Source organism: Sus scrofa, chromosome 6 (assembly GCF_000003025.6).
Source record: "Sus scrofa isolate TJ Tabasco breed Duroc chromosome 6, Sscrofa11.1, whole genome shotgun sequence".
In the NCBI taxonomy this organism is placed as follows: Eukaryota; Metazoa; Chordata; class Mammalia; order Artiodactyla; family Suidae; genus Sus; species Sus scrofa.
In genome coordinates this window covers 158075127-158091620 of record NC_010448.4, presented here as the reverse complement: position 1 = coordinate 158091620, position 16494 = coordinate 158075127, and the positions used below count along the sequence as shown (strand labels likewise).

The 16494-nt window shown below is 56.0% G+C and overlaps 1 protein-coding gene and 1 long non-coding RNA gene across 7 annotated transcripts in view; one reads left to right on the top strand and one right to left on the bottom strand.

Annotated features, from left to right (window-relative positions):
* On the top strand, positions 6290–11394 carry LOC110261227. 3 transcript variants are annotated; one of them, XR_002345185.1, is made up of 4 exons: positions 6290–6832; positions 7001–8205; positions 8389–8523; positions 9384–11394. It is a non-coding gene; the product is annotated as an uncharacterized LOC110261227 (long non-coding RNA). The 3 variants fall into 3 exon arrangements; XR_002345184.1 differs by having other exon boundaries at positions 8389–9818; positions 9978–11394; XR_002345183.1 differs by having other exon boundaries at positions 8389–11394.
* SSBP3 (single stranded DNA binding protein 3) overlaps positions 10143–16494 on the bottom strand; it is a 169896-nt gene continuing 163544 nt past the window's right edge. Inside the window, exons 12-15 of one of the 4 annotated variants that reach the window (XM_021096593.1) lie at positions 13398–13476; positions 12845–12873; positions 12630–12731; positions 10143–11866 (exon numbers count right to left, since the gene is read on the bottom strand). In XM_021096593.1, the coding sequence (XP_020952252.1) occupies positions 11837–11866; positions 12630–12731; positions 12845–12873; positions 13398–13476 (240 nt within the window). In that variant the 3' untranslated portion in view covers positions 10143–11836. The remainder of the gene's footprint in view (positions 11867–12629; positions 12732–12844; positions 12874–13397; positions 13477–16494) is intronic. The other 3 variants (XM_021096596.1, XM_021096595.1, XM_021096594.1) reach the window with 3 other exon arrangements.

Here is a 16494-nt window from a genome sequence, read left to right as displayed (position 1 = left end):
CCTCGTGTTGGGTGCTCTGTGACGGTGGCTAGGTTCTATGGGATTATTTAAATTGGGGACACATTCCACCACAGCTGCAGAAAGTCAGGATGGAATGTTGACTGTAGATTTCTCACTAGCGTCCTGGTTAGTGGACCGACTACATCCCTGGGCCAGCTGTTCAGATAACATCAGGTCCTGCTCTGGACCAGGCAGCTTAGCCACACACAGCCTTTGCAAGGTAAATGTATTCCCACGTTCAAGAAAACGCTGAGTGCCTCCCTTGTGCCAGGCACTGTTCTGGGCTCTGTGGGAGCAGGTGCGGAGAGGGTAAGGAGAGGCTAAAGGTCATAGAGCTGGTGTGGGGTCAGCTCCCCCAGGGAGCACTGAGAGGGAGATGGACGGGTGGAAACTCGAGGATCGGCACCCGGTGGCCGAGGACCTGACCTCAGGAAGTTGGCGCCTGAGGCCCTGGCCCACTCCCAGCTCCGTGGGCGCCCTGGAGCAGAGTTGTCCCCAGCAGGGGCGAGATGCCGAGCCTTTCTAGGAATACCAATGACCTGTCACCAGTGGCCGATGACACTGCTCCCAATGCAGGAGAGACCTTGGGTGAGGTGGCTTTTTGGGCTGAGGGCAATTCCCAAGGGACTTTGCTGCACGCAGTCAATGGGGATACTTCCTGCTGTAGGAGGATGGCTCTGAAGAGAGGTGCTGGAGCCCACGTCACCTCCGTAAATGACAGTGCTGCCTCCCAAGTTGTGCTCCCTCCAATTTACAAGGCAGGTTTTAGGCTGGGTGGGGGCAGCAGGACGGGTTACCAGGAAGAGGAGGGCTGGGGCTGCTGGTGGTGTGTGTGGAAGGTTTATTGGGGCAGGTGGTGGGCGTGTGAAAGCAGGGAGGCCCAGAGGGACCTGGTGCTTTGGGGAGTGGTTGGAAATGGGGGTGCAGTAGGGTTGGGATGAGGCTGGAAAGGCCAGCTCTCAAGGGGCCTTGAAAGCCAGGCAATTAAGGCTTCCCACTATATATATAAGCTGTCACCCTACCCAAGGCAGCCCCAGTCTTTTACCCTAAAGGTAGCTACAACCTAGAACTTTTTTTTTTTTTTTTTTTGGTCTTTTTGCTATTTCTTGGGCCGCTCCCGTGGCATATGGAGTTTCCCAGGCTAGGGGTCTAATCGGAGCTGTAGCTGCCAGCCTATGCCAGAGCCACAGCAACTCGGGATCCGAGCCGCGTCTGCAACCTACACCACAGCTCATGGCAACGCCAGATCGTTAACCCGCTGAGCAAGGGCAGGGATCGAACCTGAAACCTCATGGTTCCTAGTCGGATTCGTTAACCACTGCACCACGACGGGAACTCCCAACGTAGAGCTTTTGTTTGTGTTTTTAGGGCCACACCCTCGGCACATGGAAGTAGCCAGGCTAGGAGTCAATTCGGAGCTGCAGCTGCCAGCCTATACCACAGCCACAGCAACGCCAGATCTGAGCTATGTCTGCGACCTACACCACAGCTCACGGCAATGCTGGATCGATCCTTAACCCACTGAGCGAGGCCATGGATCAAACAGGCATCCTCATGGATATGAGTTGGGTTTGTTACCACTGAGCCACAGTGGGAACTCCTAGAGTTTCTTACATCGCACTGTTAAAATGATAATCAGGATGCATGTATGTACATCACTTGGCGTCACCCTATTTATAGACTCTTGTACACCTGCCTTTCTTCACCTAATACCTTGGGATCACAGGATCTTGCCTGGTCAGCACATTTGAGCTACGCTGTCCTTTTGAGCAGCCGCATTAATATCTACCGATGGCCATTTGGGTTCTTTCTAGTCGTTAGCTATTACAAATAATGCTGCAGCGAGCGTCTTGTTCACGTATCTTAGAGGACTTCTGCCAGCACAGCCATTGGATAAATTCCTAGCAGAGTTGCTGAGTCAGAGGGCTCTTTTTAAGAACACTTATGGGCGTGTGGAGGACGAGTTGGCAGGGCCACTGTACAGAGTCCAGCTGGAGGCCATGGCAGTAATTCTTGGGTGAGTGATGGTGGTGGCTTGGAGCCAGGCTGAGGGGGCAGAAGCCCCCAGAGGCGCGGCGGGAGAGCGGAGAGAGGGGAAGCGAGCCCGAGTTGAGCCTGTGGGTCGGAGGCTGTGAGGAAACGGCCGTCAGTGATGACCTTGCAGCTTGAGGCCTGGCCTGCAAAGAGGCCAGTATTGCAGGGCAGGCCTTGGCCCTCGTCCCAGAACCTGGAGTGAGGACAACCCTCGTGGCTGGCCTTGGCCTGTCCCCCTGGGCCGTGGAGCTGAGCTGTGGAGCTTGGCACCCGCTCTTCTCTCTTTAAGTGCTTTGCAGCTGGTCTGTCTGCAAGTTGAGGCTGGCAGAACTGGTGTTTCTTGCCCCCCCTCTTTTTTTTTTGCTTTTTAGGGCTGCACCCTCAGCATATGGAGGTTCTCGGGCTGGAGTCTAATCCGAGCTGCAGCCACCGGCCTACGCCAGAGTCATGTCAATGCAGGATCCGAGCCGCATCTGAGACCTACACACCGAAGCTCACCGCAATGCTGAGTCCTTAACCCACTGAGCAAGGCCAGGAATCAAACCCACATCCTCATAGATGCTAGTCAGGTTTGTAACCTGCTGAGCCACGATAGGAACTCCAGGACTGGTGTTTCTGTGCTCCCCGTGCAGGTGAGGAGCCTGAGGCCCAGACCTCATGGGGTAGTGTGAAGAGCGGGGAAGGTCGCATGTGATGACAGCTGCCCCCTCCACTTCCCCAAATCCCCAAATCCCACCTGCCTCATCCTCACCACCCTCTTACCTCCCTTTCTTCTAAACTCAGGGAGGGAGGAAATAGGGGATGATGTTAAGGCGTTATTTGGCCTCAGGAACAGACTACCGAGCACCCACCTAGTTAGAGTGAGTCTGGGGGAAGGAAGCAGGACTGTGAGAGGAGGGGGTACACTGGTCTAAAAATTGTACCAGAGGAACTCAGATTGTTGCCACACCTGCGCCTGTGGATGTTCCCAGGTCAGGGATCGAACCTGAGCTACAGTTGCAGGCTGCACCACAGCTGCAGCAATGCCAGGTCCTTAACCCATGCCACCACGTGGGAACTTCCTAGGGACTTGGATTTTTAAGCAACATGCATTTGGAACCAATGTTTTGACACTGGCTTTGAGCACATGTGAACACTCTCTCATTTTGTCTTTGTCTTGGAGTTCTGGCTGTGGCGCAGCAAAATTGGCGGGATTTTGGGGGCACTAGCACTAGGACACGGGTTTGATCTCCAGCCTGACACAGTGGGTTAAAGTCCTGTGTTGCTGCGGCTGTGGCTTAGATTGCACCTGTGGCTCAGATCTGATCCCTGGCCCAGGAACTCCATGTGCTACGGGGCAGCCAAAAAGGGGGAAAATGTCCTTTTCAATTTTTTAATTTTTTTAAATCTGCACCTGTGGCATATGGAAGTTCTAGGGCAAGGGGTCAAATCAGAGCTGTAGCTGCCAGCCTACACCAGAGCCACACGGGATCTGAGCCGCATCTGTAACCTATACCACAGCTTCTTCACAGCAATACCAGATCCTTAGCCCACTGAGCGGGGCCAGGGATCGAACCCGTGTCCTCACGGATGCTAGTCGGGTTCGTTTCCACCGAGCCACGATGCGGACGCCAGGTGTCTTGTTGATCCATTAGAAAGTTCTCAGATCATTCCCAGCAGGTGTCAGAGGACCGGAGCAACACCATTTCTAAGAGTCCCCTGGTGCAGTTTCCACTCAGATGCTGGGTCTCCTCATGTGCAAAGTGGGGATAAAGCCCCACATCCCCCTCGGATTCGGCCCACTTTCGGATTACCAGCTGCATTTGATCAGGAGGTTTCCAGTAGGTGCAACTGGAAAAGCCCCGTGGAGAGGTGAGGTTACTTTGGGGCGCCTTTACGCTGTGGGTCCTTTCCCAAGCCGGCTCTGGCTGGGTGCTTGACAGACGCTCTGCCCCTCAGCCGCAGGCCCAAGGCTGGCACGGGAGCAGGCGGGGGTCACCTCAGGCTTCAGACAGCATCGCCTTGCTTCGTCTTTGGCTTCGGGAGAAAGCATGTGTGGGACGTGAGGGTCTGACCCTCCTCCCCTGGACGTGAAACACAGTCCCCGTGACTCAGGGGGCCTGGCTGCCACAAGACGCCCCCGCTCCAGGGCCCTTCTCCCCAGGGATGTCGGGGAGCCTCCAGCAACTCCCAGGGCGCACGCCTCGGCTCAGGGCCCGAGTTCCCAACCACTTGCCTCACTCATCTCACAAGTGTCCCTGAGCGTCTGGCCTGTGGCAGGTGTGCCGCAAGGCCCTGGGTGAGCAGTGAGCTCAACAAGGTCCCTGCTGTCTCCGAGGGGACATCCCAGTGTCAGAGGACGCGCAGGAAAATGTTCCCGGGAGCGGACTCAGGTGGAAGCTCACTGGGGAGCAGCCCGCAGAGACCTGCGAGCAGGTGAGGGGGGCATGGCTGAAGCCCTGCGGACCCTGCAGAGAGCCTGGAGCCGGGGGCCCTTCGGAGTTGTTCCGAATGGAGGCGAAGCGTGGGGCCCTGAGGTCCACACCGGGCACTGGCCACCAGCCTCAGCCGGGGCGGAGGTGAAACCGTGGGAGAGGCAGTTCCCTGGGGCCCAGGGCTGTGCCCAGGCAGGGATGCAGTGTGAGCCGTCAACTACTGGGGACGGGGTGTGGCCCGCACAGGGCGAGGCCTCAGGGGGAGGGGACATTTGAGTGGACACCGAGGTGTGGGGGGCAGGCTGGGAAGACAGCGGGGGACAATGCCGCAGCTCTGGGATGGGTGTAGGGTTGGTGCGTCTGTGGAAGAGCGAGGAGGCAAGGGAGCGCCCGATGGAGCTCGGGCTCCAGCACCAGGACCCCTGGCAGCCTGCCCCTCCCCGCTGCGCTCCCGGAACTGGGTCTGGCGGAAGGAATTAAAGGCACAGGCGAGCAGCGTCTACGGAGACATCCTTTAAAGGTGACGGAGCAGGCAAAAGCTAAGAGGGACTCTGAGGTCAGTGTGAGTTTGCTCTAATCCTAGTTCTGCTCCTGAGAAGGGGCTTATTTATCGTCCCCTCTGCCCTTGACCTGAAACCCCAGGTACGTACCCCCTCATGCCATACATGCCCGCACCTATACTTCCCTCAGCTGGCTTACACACGTCCAGTGATGGGGAGCTTACTACCTCCATGCCAGCCTCTCATTCTGTGACAGGAGGAATGTCTTTCTATAGTTCCAATGCCAGAGTCCCAGCTCTGCCCTCCATCCATTCTCAGTCAGGGGGGTTGCTCCGTAGAAATTCTTTTAGTTTTTTTGCCTTTCAGGGCCACACCTACGGCACATGGAGAGTTCCAGGCTAGGGGTCAAATCGGAGCTGCAGCCATTGGCCTACACCACAGCCACAGCAACTCAGCATCTGAGCTGTGTCTGCGCAAGGCCAAGAATCGAACACGGCCTCATGGGTACCAGACAGGTTCGTAACCCACTGGGCCACAGTGAGAACTCCCTATCCAAAAGAGATTTGAAGATGGAAATTACAGGCATTAAAGCCCATAGCCCCCTGTCTGCCTCCCACTGACCTTCTAACCCATGACACTCAAGCCACAGCTTACTTGGGCCACCTGCCGCAGGCCATATCACAGGGCAGGGCCAAGGACAGCAGGGTAGAGGGGCCAGCCTCTCACGTGTCGGCCTCTGCCTTCCTTATTGCCATATGGGATCAGCCTGTTCCATGCCAGACACTCTGGTCACAGCTCCTCATACCTAAAGCCTGTATCCAGGGGGTGGGCTTTCGTCCAGGGCAAGAGACGAGCCTGACCAGAGCAGCATAGCCCCCCTGGCTTTCTGCCACCCACCCCACAGCACACACACACACACAGGTCCCCTCATCCTTAGCTGGGCCAAAATGGAACAATAGGCCAGGCATGGGGACTGAGCCCTGAGGTTCCCTGCCACAGACCTGCTCTAGGAGAGTCCCACCGTTCAGCCCCGCCCCCCTTTTCTTTAATTTTTAGTTTTTATTTTATTTTTTGTCTTTTTGTCTTTTCTAGGGTTGCTCCTGCGGCATATGGAGGTTCCCAGGCTAGGAGTCCAATGGGAGCTGTAGCTGCCGGCCTATGCCAAAGCCACAGCAACGTGGGATCCAAGCCATATCTGCGACCCACACCACAGCTCACGGCAACGCCAGATCCTTAACCCACTGAGTGAGGCCAGGGACCGAACCCGCAACCTCATGGTTCCTAGTCAGATTCGTTAACCACTGAGCCACGACGGGAACTCCCAGCCCCCTTTCTAAGTACCTCGTGTGTGCCAGGCCTCGTGCTCGGAGCCAGAGATGCCAAACAGGGTCCTCCCCAGAGCTCGTAGTTTGCGGTGGGCAATGACAGAGCTGTGAGTCTCCTCTGGATCCAAAAAGGCCACCTCTTTCCCCAAGCTGTGCACCTACGCACAGGTGACGGCACGCAGTGGGCACGCGTGCAGGGGTGACTGTTCAACAAATCGCCATGAACTCTGTGAATGCTCGCTAAGCACAGGCCAGGCCCCAGGCCTTGTGCTGGGTGATGGCAGGACAAAGGACACGCAGACACGGTCCCAGTCTGATGGGACACTGAGCCATCACAGCACAGGGGCCGTGGGGGCCCAGAGAAGGCCTCACCCTTGGCCCAGAAGACTTCCTGAAAGAAGGTCCCTTTGCGCTGGATTCTAAAGGACAAACAGGCGCCGGGGAGAGGGAACAGCGGGAACAAAGGCCCAGGGGCAGCGAGGCCTCGGGTGCTGCACAACTGGAGCGTGAAGCGCTGAGGAAGAGAACAAGCCGGAGCGGCCTGCGGGGTCGGAGGGAGGTGAGGACTGTGCCCCGGGGCCCGGGCGGCACACGCACCCCTCCCCCAGCCCCAAGCTTCCCACACCGACTCCGGGGCACCTCGCCCCCCCTCGCTTCTCTGCCTCCTTCGCTGGTTCCTCCTGTTCCCCAGGGCCAGCCCTCTGCCCCTTCTCCATCCGCTCTCCAGACCATCTCCTGGCTTCAAAGAGCAGCTGAATCCGAGCAGCTGAATCGAGCTCTGTTTCGAGCCCAGTCCTGCCTGCTTGACGTCTTTACCTGGATGCGGAGCAAGCATCTCATGGAGCATCACCTCATCCGCTCATCCCACAGCCTGCCCCGCCTCAGAGAAGGGCAGCTCCAGCCTCCGGGTGTTTTGCTCACTTCTGTAATCATGCAGGGCCTGGTGCCCCATACTTGCAGGAAGGGACAGAAGGGAGAGTTTTCAGGATGCTCAGAAGTGAGATCTCTGAGGCGTTGGAAGGGCTGAGGAGGAGGCAGGAAACCGAACATCCAGGTAACAGATGCCAAGGACTTGGGCCCCCCTGGCACCAGGGATGGAGTGGGAAGTGCCAGTGTGGGCAGAATGGACCCTTGTTCTGGCCTTTTGTTTCCTGCGCCCGTGCCCAATGAGCCCAGGGCAAGAGTCGGGCACATCTGCGTCTCGCCCTTTCTCCTGCCCTGCCCAGCCCTGTCCCAGCCCCGGGCACCCCAGCTCCACTCAGTTCAGGGCAGAGCCCTTGCAGAAGCAGGGGATGTGCTCTGGGCTCTGGCCCCTGAGTCTGAGAAATCCTCAAGGGACAGGGAGCAGAGGCTTGGGGTGGGGCGATCCCCAGGGTCACCCCCAGACCATGAAGCTGAACGCCCCGGCCAAGCCCAAGCTGGAGTCCTGCTCTGCTCTGTGCCTTGGCCCTCGCTGACTGCCCACCCTGCATGCCTCCAACCTCTTCCTGCCCTCGGCCAGACCCTGCTGGCATCAGCTGGTTTGCTCAAGGCTCTCAGTGCCCAGCCAGAAGGGACAGGGCGGGCGGTCTCTAGCTAGGTCAGCTTTTCCTGACTCAGGCCTGGCCCTCAGACTGTCAGGCCCCTTGGCTAAGGCCTTGTGGGCAGTGATGACCTGTGGGAAAGCAGCTGCCAGGCTGGGACCCGGCCCGTCTGCTTCCGCCCGTTTCAGCGATGGGCTAAAGCCCTTCTCCATGAAAGAGGAGGAATGACAGCTGCCTTCTGCCTCTCACTCTGGGGCCCTCTCCTGGCTGCACAACTGGGTCTGGCCTGGCCCTGTTCTCGATCAGCCTGCGCAGGGCAGGGAGGCGAATGCGCTCTGGGGACAGGAGCCTGACCTCTCCTCAAAGATCTGCCGAGAAGGCCAACCCTGAACCAGCCCTCACCACGGCTGTGAGTGCGGTGAAGGCAACCCTGGGGGTGCTGGGGGCCAGAGGCAGAGGGGTGCCCGTAGGGGCACGCGCTGTTCTCACCCCCCAGCAGAGGGGGGCAGTGCGGCGCAGGGCAGGCTCTCATTACAGGCTGGGGGGCCTTCCTTTCTGCAAGGGCCCCTGTGACCTGGGTTTCTCTCCCCAGGCCTCTGCTCCCACCTGCCCCGGGGTCCTGCTCCAGGGAACTATGGAGGTTCGACGGTCATCCCTGCCTCATCCATGGCCCGGCGCTGGCCCGGCACACGACAGTTGCTCAGAGCTCTTCAAAGTGTGCGTGCAGGTCAGTCCCAGCCTGAGCCTCCTCATCTGTCCGACAGTGACGTGTGTCCAGTAGCTCAGAGGTGGGAAGATCCTACAAACTTGGTCCTGGGGCGGGAAGGGCGAATGGCATCTTCTCAACCCTGCCACTCCCATCGCACCGTTGAGACTCGCCCCGAGTCACACCACCACCAAGAGCGAACGCTGCTGCTCGTACTACTTAAAGGCACTGTTCTAACACTTTCCAAATGTAACACCTTCGTAACCACCACACACGGGGAAACTGTCATCCCCATTTTATGGAAGAGGAAACTGAGGACAGAGGTAAGAACTAACTTGCCCATGGCCACACGATAAGCCGCAGTAAAGGCAGGATCTCGAACTGGTCCCTTCAGCCTTGCAAAGGTGGGCTGAGGCCATGCTCGGACACTGCGTTTCCCACCCCTTGTCTGCAGGCCTGGATGAGGGACCCAGAGCTCCAGGGAAGCGGAAAGCGCTACTGCTTTTTTTTTCTTCTTCAGGGCTGCACCCACAGCATGTGGAGGTTCCCAGGCTAGGCGTCCAATGGGACCTGTAGCCGCCGGCCTACGCCACAGACACAGCAATGGGGGATCCAAGCCGTGTCTGCGAACTACACCACAGCTTACGGCAAGGCCGGATCCTTAAGCCACTGAGCGAGGCCAGGGATCGAACCCGCAACCTCATGGTTCCCAGTCGGATTCGTTAAGCACTGAGCCACGACGGGAACTCCTACTTTCTAAATGTTGATCAAATTGGAATCCACTGCTGCTGAACTACCCCCGTCCTCACTAGTTCTTGCCTAGACAGCGGCTGAGACCGAGTCTCCCTACGTGTGTCCAGGCCCACCCAACTATCTTCCAGGACGCAGCCTGTACCATCTTCTGAGTCAAGTCCAGGAGTTCCCGTTGCGCCTCAGTGGTGACGAACCTGACTAGTATCCATGAGGACCCAAGTTCGATCCCTGGTCTTGCTCCGTGGGTTAATGATCTGGCGTGGCTGTGGCGTAGGCCGCCAGTTGCAGCTGTGATTCAACACCTAGCCTGGGAACTTCCATATGCAGCAGGTGCGGCCTAAAAAAAAAACAAAGAAAAGAAAAAGAAAATTCAAGTCCAACTGTGCTACTCTTCAAATTCTCCAAGGACTCTCTCCTGTCTCGGAGATGAAAAAGTAAAACCCAGCCTCCCTGGTCCCGCTCCCCATGATCCGTGAAGCAAACTCCCCCAACAGAAGAAAAGCAGAGCCCGGCTGCAGCCCACGGGCCACCCCAGCCGCTGCTGACTCACCACTGAAAACGCAGTAAGTACATCGGGAACCTGCTCCTGCTTCCAAAAAATACCTTCTGACAAACCAAAATGCATTTGCAAGATGAGAGACCGAAAGTGCTTCTCAGAATGCTCCCGACTATCTGAAGGAGACAGCGTCCTCCCCCCGCCCCCTCTCCCCAACTCTCCCCAGAAAACGCAGGATTCACATGCCCAGCAAAGGCAGGCTGAGGCCGGAAACGCACAACAAAACCTTGTGATGCACCCAGAACAACAAGTCTGCCCAACCCGTCGCCTGGCCTTTTGTCATCAGTGTAATAAACTCCGACCCACGTTCCCCAAACAGGTCAGGAAGGGCTGCGGAAAAAAGATGTCCCTTTAATAAAACGTTATCAACATATATCGTACACAAACTACAATGTATCATAATTACTTTTTTTTTTTCTCTCTTAATTCAGAACCAGACTACAAGGTAAGAAAAAACACAGAAACAGCTACAATGTTCCCAATAATCCGCACAAGGTCTTTTTTCAGGCAGATGATATCTCACATAATATGATATACATGGATGGGGGGAGGGGGGAAAACAAAGACCAGCTACGGGGGGAGGGGCGGCGGGCGTCAATGTACAAAGAATTGGGGTGTCTTCAGGGCCAGACACAGAGGTTCCGATGGGGGGTGGTGAGGTGACGGCGGCCACGAGTCACCCCTCCTGGGAGGGGACAGGCTCTACTGTCGAGTGTGTCGGTTTTTGAAAATAAAAACAGGACCAGAAACAGCACGTCGGTTTGGTTGTGGGTGTCCCCGCCCCGACCCCCCGCCGCTATTCCGAAGTCTTTCCGTCCAGTTCCAAGCATCTACAGAGCAATTCTGGTCAATATCCCACCTCGGAGAAAGAATCAAGAGAAAAAACCCCAAGCAACCCCCCCCTCCAGCCCTACGCTGTCCGCACGCACGAGGACGATGCGAGGGGTGAGCCCACGGGGGGGCACGGTCTCCACGTCCCAGGTCATAGCCATCCTGCCGGGGGCCGCCCGCCCCGCTCCGCTCCGCTCCGGGCCACCGTCCCGCTGGCAGGATTCTCACTGGGAAGACGGGGCTGAGGGGGGGCCAAGGAGGGGGCGGGAGGCGGGGTGCAGAGAGGTCCCGGAGAGAGAGGAAGCAGTCCTGGGAGCACAGTGCCGGCCACTGGGTCACAGCGCGCGTCTCCGCCGGGACGGGATCCTGAAAGTGGTGGGCGGCCCCTCCAGCCACACACTGGGGGGGGGGGGGGGCAGGGTCCAAGTTGTGCAGCTGCTGTTGCCACCTCGCAGGGAGGGCACCAAGCAAAGACGGAGCAGGTTCCCCGCCCCTCCCTTGCCCGTCAGCACAAAGCCAAAAACGGCCAGCGGAAAAGGGTGACTCTTTTCTTTCCAAAAAAGGCCTTTTGAAAGAAACCACCGATTGTAAACTGCCCAGTTTATTATAATAATTACGGTTTTAGATGGCTACAAAGGTGAGATCTCACACCTAGACTAGCTTTCCTGGTGGAAGGGCTTGGGTACAGACAGACAAAAGGGCTTGGATTTTTTTTTGTCCTTTTTTCTTTTTCTTTTTTTTTTTTTTTTTTTAAGAAGAAAGCAAAGAGGTTGATTGGGATGGGGTGGGGGGAGGCTTGCTCGAAGCTTCCATTTAAAAAAATTTTTTCCCCCAAAAAAACCCCCCGAAAATAAAAAAAATCCCAACAACGGTAAAACCCCAAACAAAAACAACAAAAAAGTGTCATGTACATTAACGGTCCTTTTGGGAAAAGGCAAGGGGGAGGGATTTTTCTGGTGATTGACCTGAAATACATTTTTGAGTTTTGTCCTTCATGTTTTACGGAATAAAAAGTTCAGCCTTTTTATTGCATGAAAACTAAAACTGGGACGGGGGGCGGGGAGGGGTGGGGGGAGCGGGAGGCGCCCCTCCCCCAGCTCCTGGGTAACGACACCTCACTTCTTCTTGCCTAACTTCTGGCATCTTCCCGCCTGTAATGCCGGCTCTCGCAGCGTCTCGGAGAAGAGGAGGGGGTCACACACTCATCGTCATGCTTGGAGAATACTGCGAGGGGGAAGCAGAGAAGGGGGCGCGTGAGGGCCGGGCTGTGACAGCCTCACAAGGCTGGGGGTGGCGAGAGGCCCAGGACGGCCCTGGGGGGGGCCGGGGGCCTGTCCCCCCCAACCCCCTTCTCTTCCCCCATCGCTCTTTTCCAGGTGGAGAAGCAGCAGCCCTGCCCTCCCTCCACGGGGCCTCGGACTGCAGAGACCGGGGGTCTCCAGAGCCAGAGCCCAGTGAGTGCCTTGGGGTGGGGGGAGCTGGCCTGCGGTTCTCAGCAGCCCCTTCACCAGGGCGTTGTTGTTTCTTCGGGTGAGATTGTAAACAGAAGCCCAGCATGAAAGAGGAGATGGCCCGCTCTGCGGCCCCGGGACCCTGGAAGTCCATGAACCTTCTTCCCCCAGGACAGGGAGAAACAGACCCTTGGCGACAATGACCGCTGGGCCAGAGGGCCGCCCCCCCCCCCGCCCCCGCCCCTGAGCAGGACCCAGCCCAGAGCTTTTGCAGCCACATCTGCTTAATTAGCACTGGAGGCACCTCCAGGCACGGTGGTCAGCGCCACGGGGGGGGGGGGGGGGGGGGAGGGTGGGGTGGGCTCTGCACTTTGTGTGCAAAACCAACCGAGGTGTAAGAGCCATAACACAGCTGCCAGGACACTGGCCCCGTGGGCAGCGCTTGACCAGGAGGCTCCAAAACTTGTGAAATCAATGGTGCCCAGGGCCCAGGGGATAAGGTGACGACCCAGGGCTGAAACGAGCGTGACTCTTACATTGTCATTCTGGAAGGAGTGGAGGAAGTTCCCCCCTAGCTCGCCATCGTCTCGAGGGGTGCCCGGAGGATTGCTAATGCCACTTATGTTGTTAGGAGAATTCTGCGGAGAGAGCAGAGGAGGTGAGTCCCCCGTGACTCAGCAACCTGCCACCCGGATGAGGGGGGCGCTCGCTGGGTGGTGCTGTTGGGGGGAGACACGGAACACACACTCACTTTTGGAAGTCCGTCTATGTCACCTGACCCTGGAAGGAAAAAAAGAATCCAGTCCGGTTTCTTGCCCACTTTTCTGTGCAGGGGCCCCAAACCCTCTGCCCAGACCCCAGATGTTTCTTTTTCTTTTCTTTTCTTTTTTTTTTTTTTTGCTTTCTAGGGCCGCTCCTGCAGCATATGGAGGTTCCCAGGCTAGGGGTCTAACCGGAGCTGTAGCCACCGGCCTACACCAGAGCCACAGCAACGCGTGATCCGAGCTGTGTCTGCAACCTACACCGCAGCTCACGGCAATGCCAGATCCTTAACCCATTGAGCGAGGCCAGGGATCGAACCTGATGGATTCTAGTTGGGTTTGTAACCCACTGAGCCACAACAGGAACCCTCTGTACCCCAGACATTTCTACAAAGAGGACTTTCTACCCAGGCAGTGTCTTTCTCTTGGGATCCTCCTGTGGGGACCAGGCTTCGCTGAGTCCAGAGCCGAAGCAGAGGACGCTTCCGGGGAGGGCCGGGCAGAGCTGGGCGGGGTGCACGCGACCCAGCGAAGCCGACTTACCTAATGAGCCGTTCATGTGGTGTGGCTCCATGCCGCCCATGCCCCCCATCGGGCCGTCCGAGCCTGGACCCATGGGGAACTGCGGGAGAAGCAGAGAAGAGGCCGCTGAGGGGGCACCCAGGCCCAGCTGCACACAAACACTGCCCTTGGGGACCTTCCATTGTGGCGGGGCTGCGGTCACACACACTGGCATTTAACAGCAGGGGGCTGGAGCCGGGGCCTCCCCTCGGCCCGTGGGAATTAACTGGGCCTGTGCGCTCCCTCCTACACACCAGGACCGGGGAGCAAACTCAGAGAGACAGAGGCACTGGCCCAAGGCCACCTGGAGGTGGCTCTCCACCCTGGCCTTCTGGATCCCATCCTCTGCTCTTTCCAGCCCTGGGCCAGCAGAGCGTCCACATAATTGAGGGATAGAATTTGGGCAGGCAGAGACCGGCCATGGACTCGTTCTCGGCAGGGAGGGTCCTGCCTGAGCAGAGGAACAGGCCACCTGGCAGGTGGCAGCATGGACTGGCTGGAGCAGGGACAGACCTGGGGAGACTGCAGGGGTGGGGCTGGGGCACCAGCCGCTGCCTCACCCCCCAGCTCGCACACCCCGTGCGTGCAGCCTCCTTGCCTCCCCAGTGGCTTCCCAGGACTGCTTTGTAGGCTTTGGGTCACACTTTGCAACAGATTTCATGGTTACTAACCCAAGTGATATGAGAATGCAGGTGGCCAGCTTTTTTAGGGAGCCAACCCCAGACAGTCATAGCAGACCAAAAAAATTCCCTAAATGTGATAATAATTATGCATGCATGTCATCACTGTAACAGATAATTTATTTTTTGTCTTTTTGCCTTTTCTAGGGCCGCTCCCTTGGCATATGGAGGTTCCTGGGCTAGGGGTCCAATCGGAGCTGTAGCCACCGGCCTACGCCAGAGCCACAGCAACGCGGGATCCGAGCCACATCTGCGACCTACACCACAGCTCACGGCAACGCCGGATCCTCAACCCACTGAGCGAGGTCAGGGATCGAACCCGCAACCTCATGGTTCCTAGTCGGACTCATTAACCACTGCGCCATGACGGGAACTCCAACATAAAGATATTTTAAACACAGGTATCTTAAATTATATATTAGTATACATTACTTTTAATAGCTTTATGAGATAGTAATTCATATACCATACACATGACCCATTTAAAGTGTACAATTCAGTGGTTTTAAGACTATTTAGAGTTGTACAACCATCGCCACAATGCATTTTAGAACATTTTCATAGAAAATGAAAAACCGAAAAGAAACCCTGTATCCATTAGCAGTCCCTCCCCAGTCCCTCTCAAACCCCCAGGCCCCTGTCAATGGAATCATAGGCTCTGTCACCCTAGTGGCCGGCCCCTCTCCCTGAGCTAACGTCGCCAAGGCTCAGGCACGTTGCAGCCTAGGTCACGTTCCTTCTTATGGCCAAATAATATTCGTGTAGATGGAGGGCATTTTGTTTACCCATCCATCAGCCAGTGGATATTTAGGTTGTTTCCACTTTTTGGCTCCTGTGAATAATGAATAATTCACGTCCGTGTGAATATCCGTGTACCGTTATTGTGCGGACAGGTGTCCACGTCTCTGGGGCAGGTACCTACGGTAGAGTTGCAGGGTCACACGGGAACTGCCGCACTGTGTTCCCAGCACCTGCACCACTTGTCCTTTCCGCCAGCAGCGTACGAGAGGCTCCAGCTGCGTCCTGGCTCAGCCAATGCTGTTCATTATCTCTCTGATTCGAGCCATGCTGGTGCATGTGACGTGAAATCTCGTCGTTTTCATGGTATTTCTCTAAGAACGAATGATGCTGAGTGTTTTTTCATGTGCTTATTGACTATTTATACGTCTTTGGAGAAGTGTCTATTCAGATCCTTGGCCCTTTTTTTTTTTTTTTGCTTTTTTAGGGCTGCACCTGTGGCACATGGAGGGTCACAGGCTAGGGGTCGAGTCGGAGCTGGAGCTGCCGGCCTACACCGCAGCCATAGCAACGTGGGATCCAAGCCATGTCTGCGACCTACACCACAGCTCACAGCAATGCCGGATCCTTAATCTACTGAGCGAGGCCAGGGATCGAACCCGCAACCTCATGGTTCCTAGTCAGATTCACTTCCGCTGCGCCACAATGGGAATTCCCTTTTTTTTTCTTTCCCTTGGCCCATTTTTAAGTTGGGTTGTTTCTTAATTATCGCGTTTTAAGAGTCCTTTACATGTTCTGGATTCAAGCCCCTTTCTCAGACCCATGACTTGCAGACACTTTCTGTGGGGTGTCTTTTTACTTTCTTGACAGTGGCCTCTGAAGCACAAGTTTTAAATTTTCATGAAGTCCCAATGCAGCTCCCTTTTTCTTCTGTCGCTTGTGCTTTGGGTGTTGTAGCGAGGAAGGCCCTGCTGAGGCCAGCCACGGGGATTTAGTCCCACATTGTCTTCTAAGTGTTTCATAGTTGTAGCTCTGCCATTGAGACTTAGGGTCCACTCTGAGTTCATTTTTCTGTATTGGTGAAGGAAGCACTTCAACCTCATTCATCTATGCGTGGCATCCAGCGGTCCCAGCACCGTTTGTTTATGCTGCATTATTCACGCTTCTGTTACATAAATGCTATCACATCAAGCAACAGCTGAACTAGTTAACAGCAGCAAAGAAGAGGAGGACTAGTTAAACAAATGACATATGTGGGAAAAATATAACTCTTTTATAAGATTTGTTTTCTGACACAGTCAATTATTTTAACCCTTTATTGGATATTTCAATGTTGTAGGCTATATTAACTATGTATTTAGTCAACACATAAATCCATGATTTTTTTCCAAAGGGAGTCTAAATATGAGAGAACTGATTGAACAGATACTACCTATATTTAGGTGTTTGGTTTTTGTTTCTGTTTTTTTTTTTAAACCTTTTTGGCCCCGCCCCATGGCATGTGGAGTTACCAGGCCAGGGATCAGATCCAAGCTGCAGTTTCGCCTATCGGCAACACAGGATCCTTAACCCACTGAGCCAGGCTGGGGATGGAACCTGTGTCCCAGCGCAGCAGAGACGTCAGCAATCCCACTGTGCCACCGCAGAAACTCCTATATTTA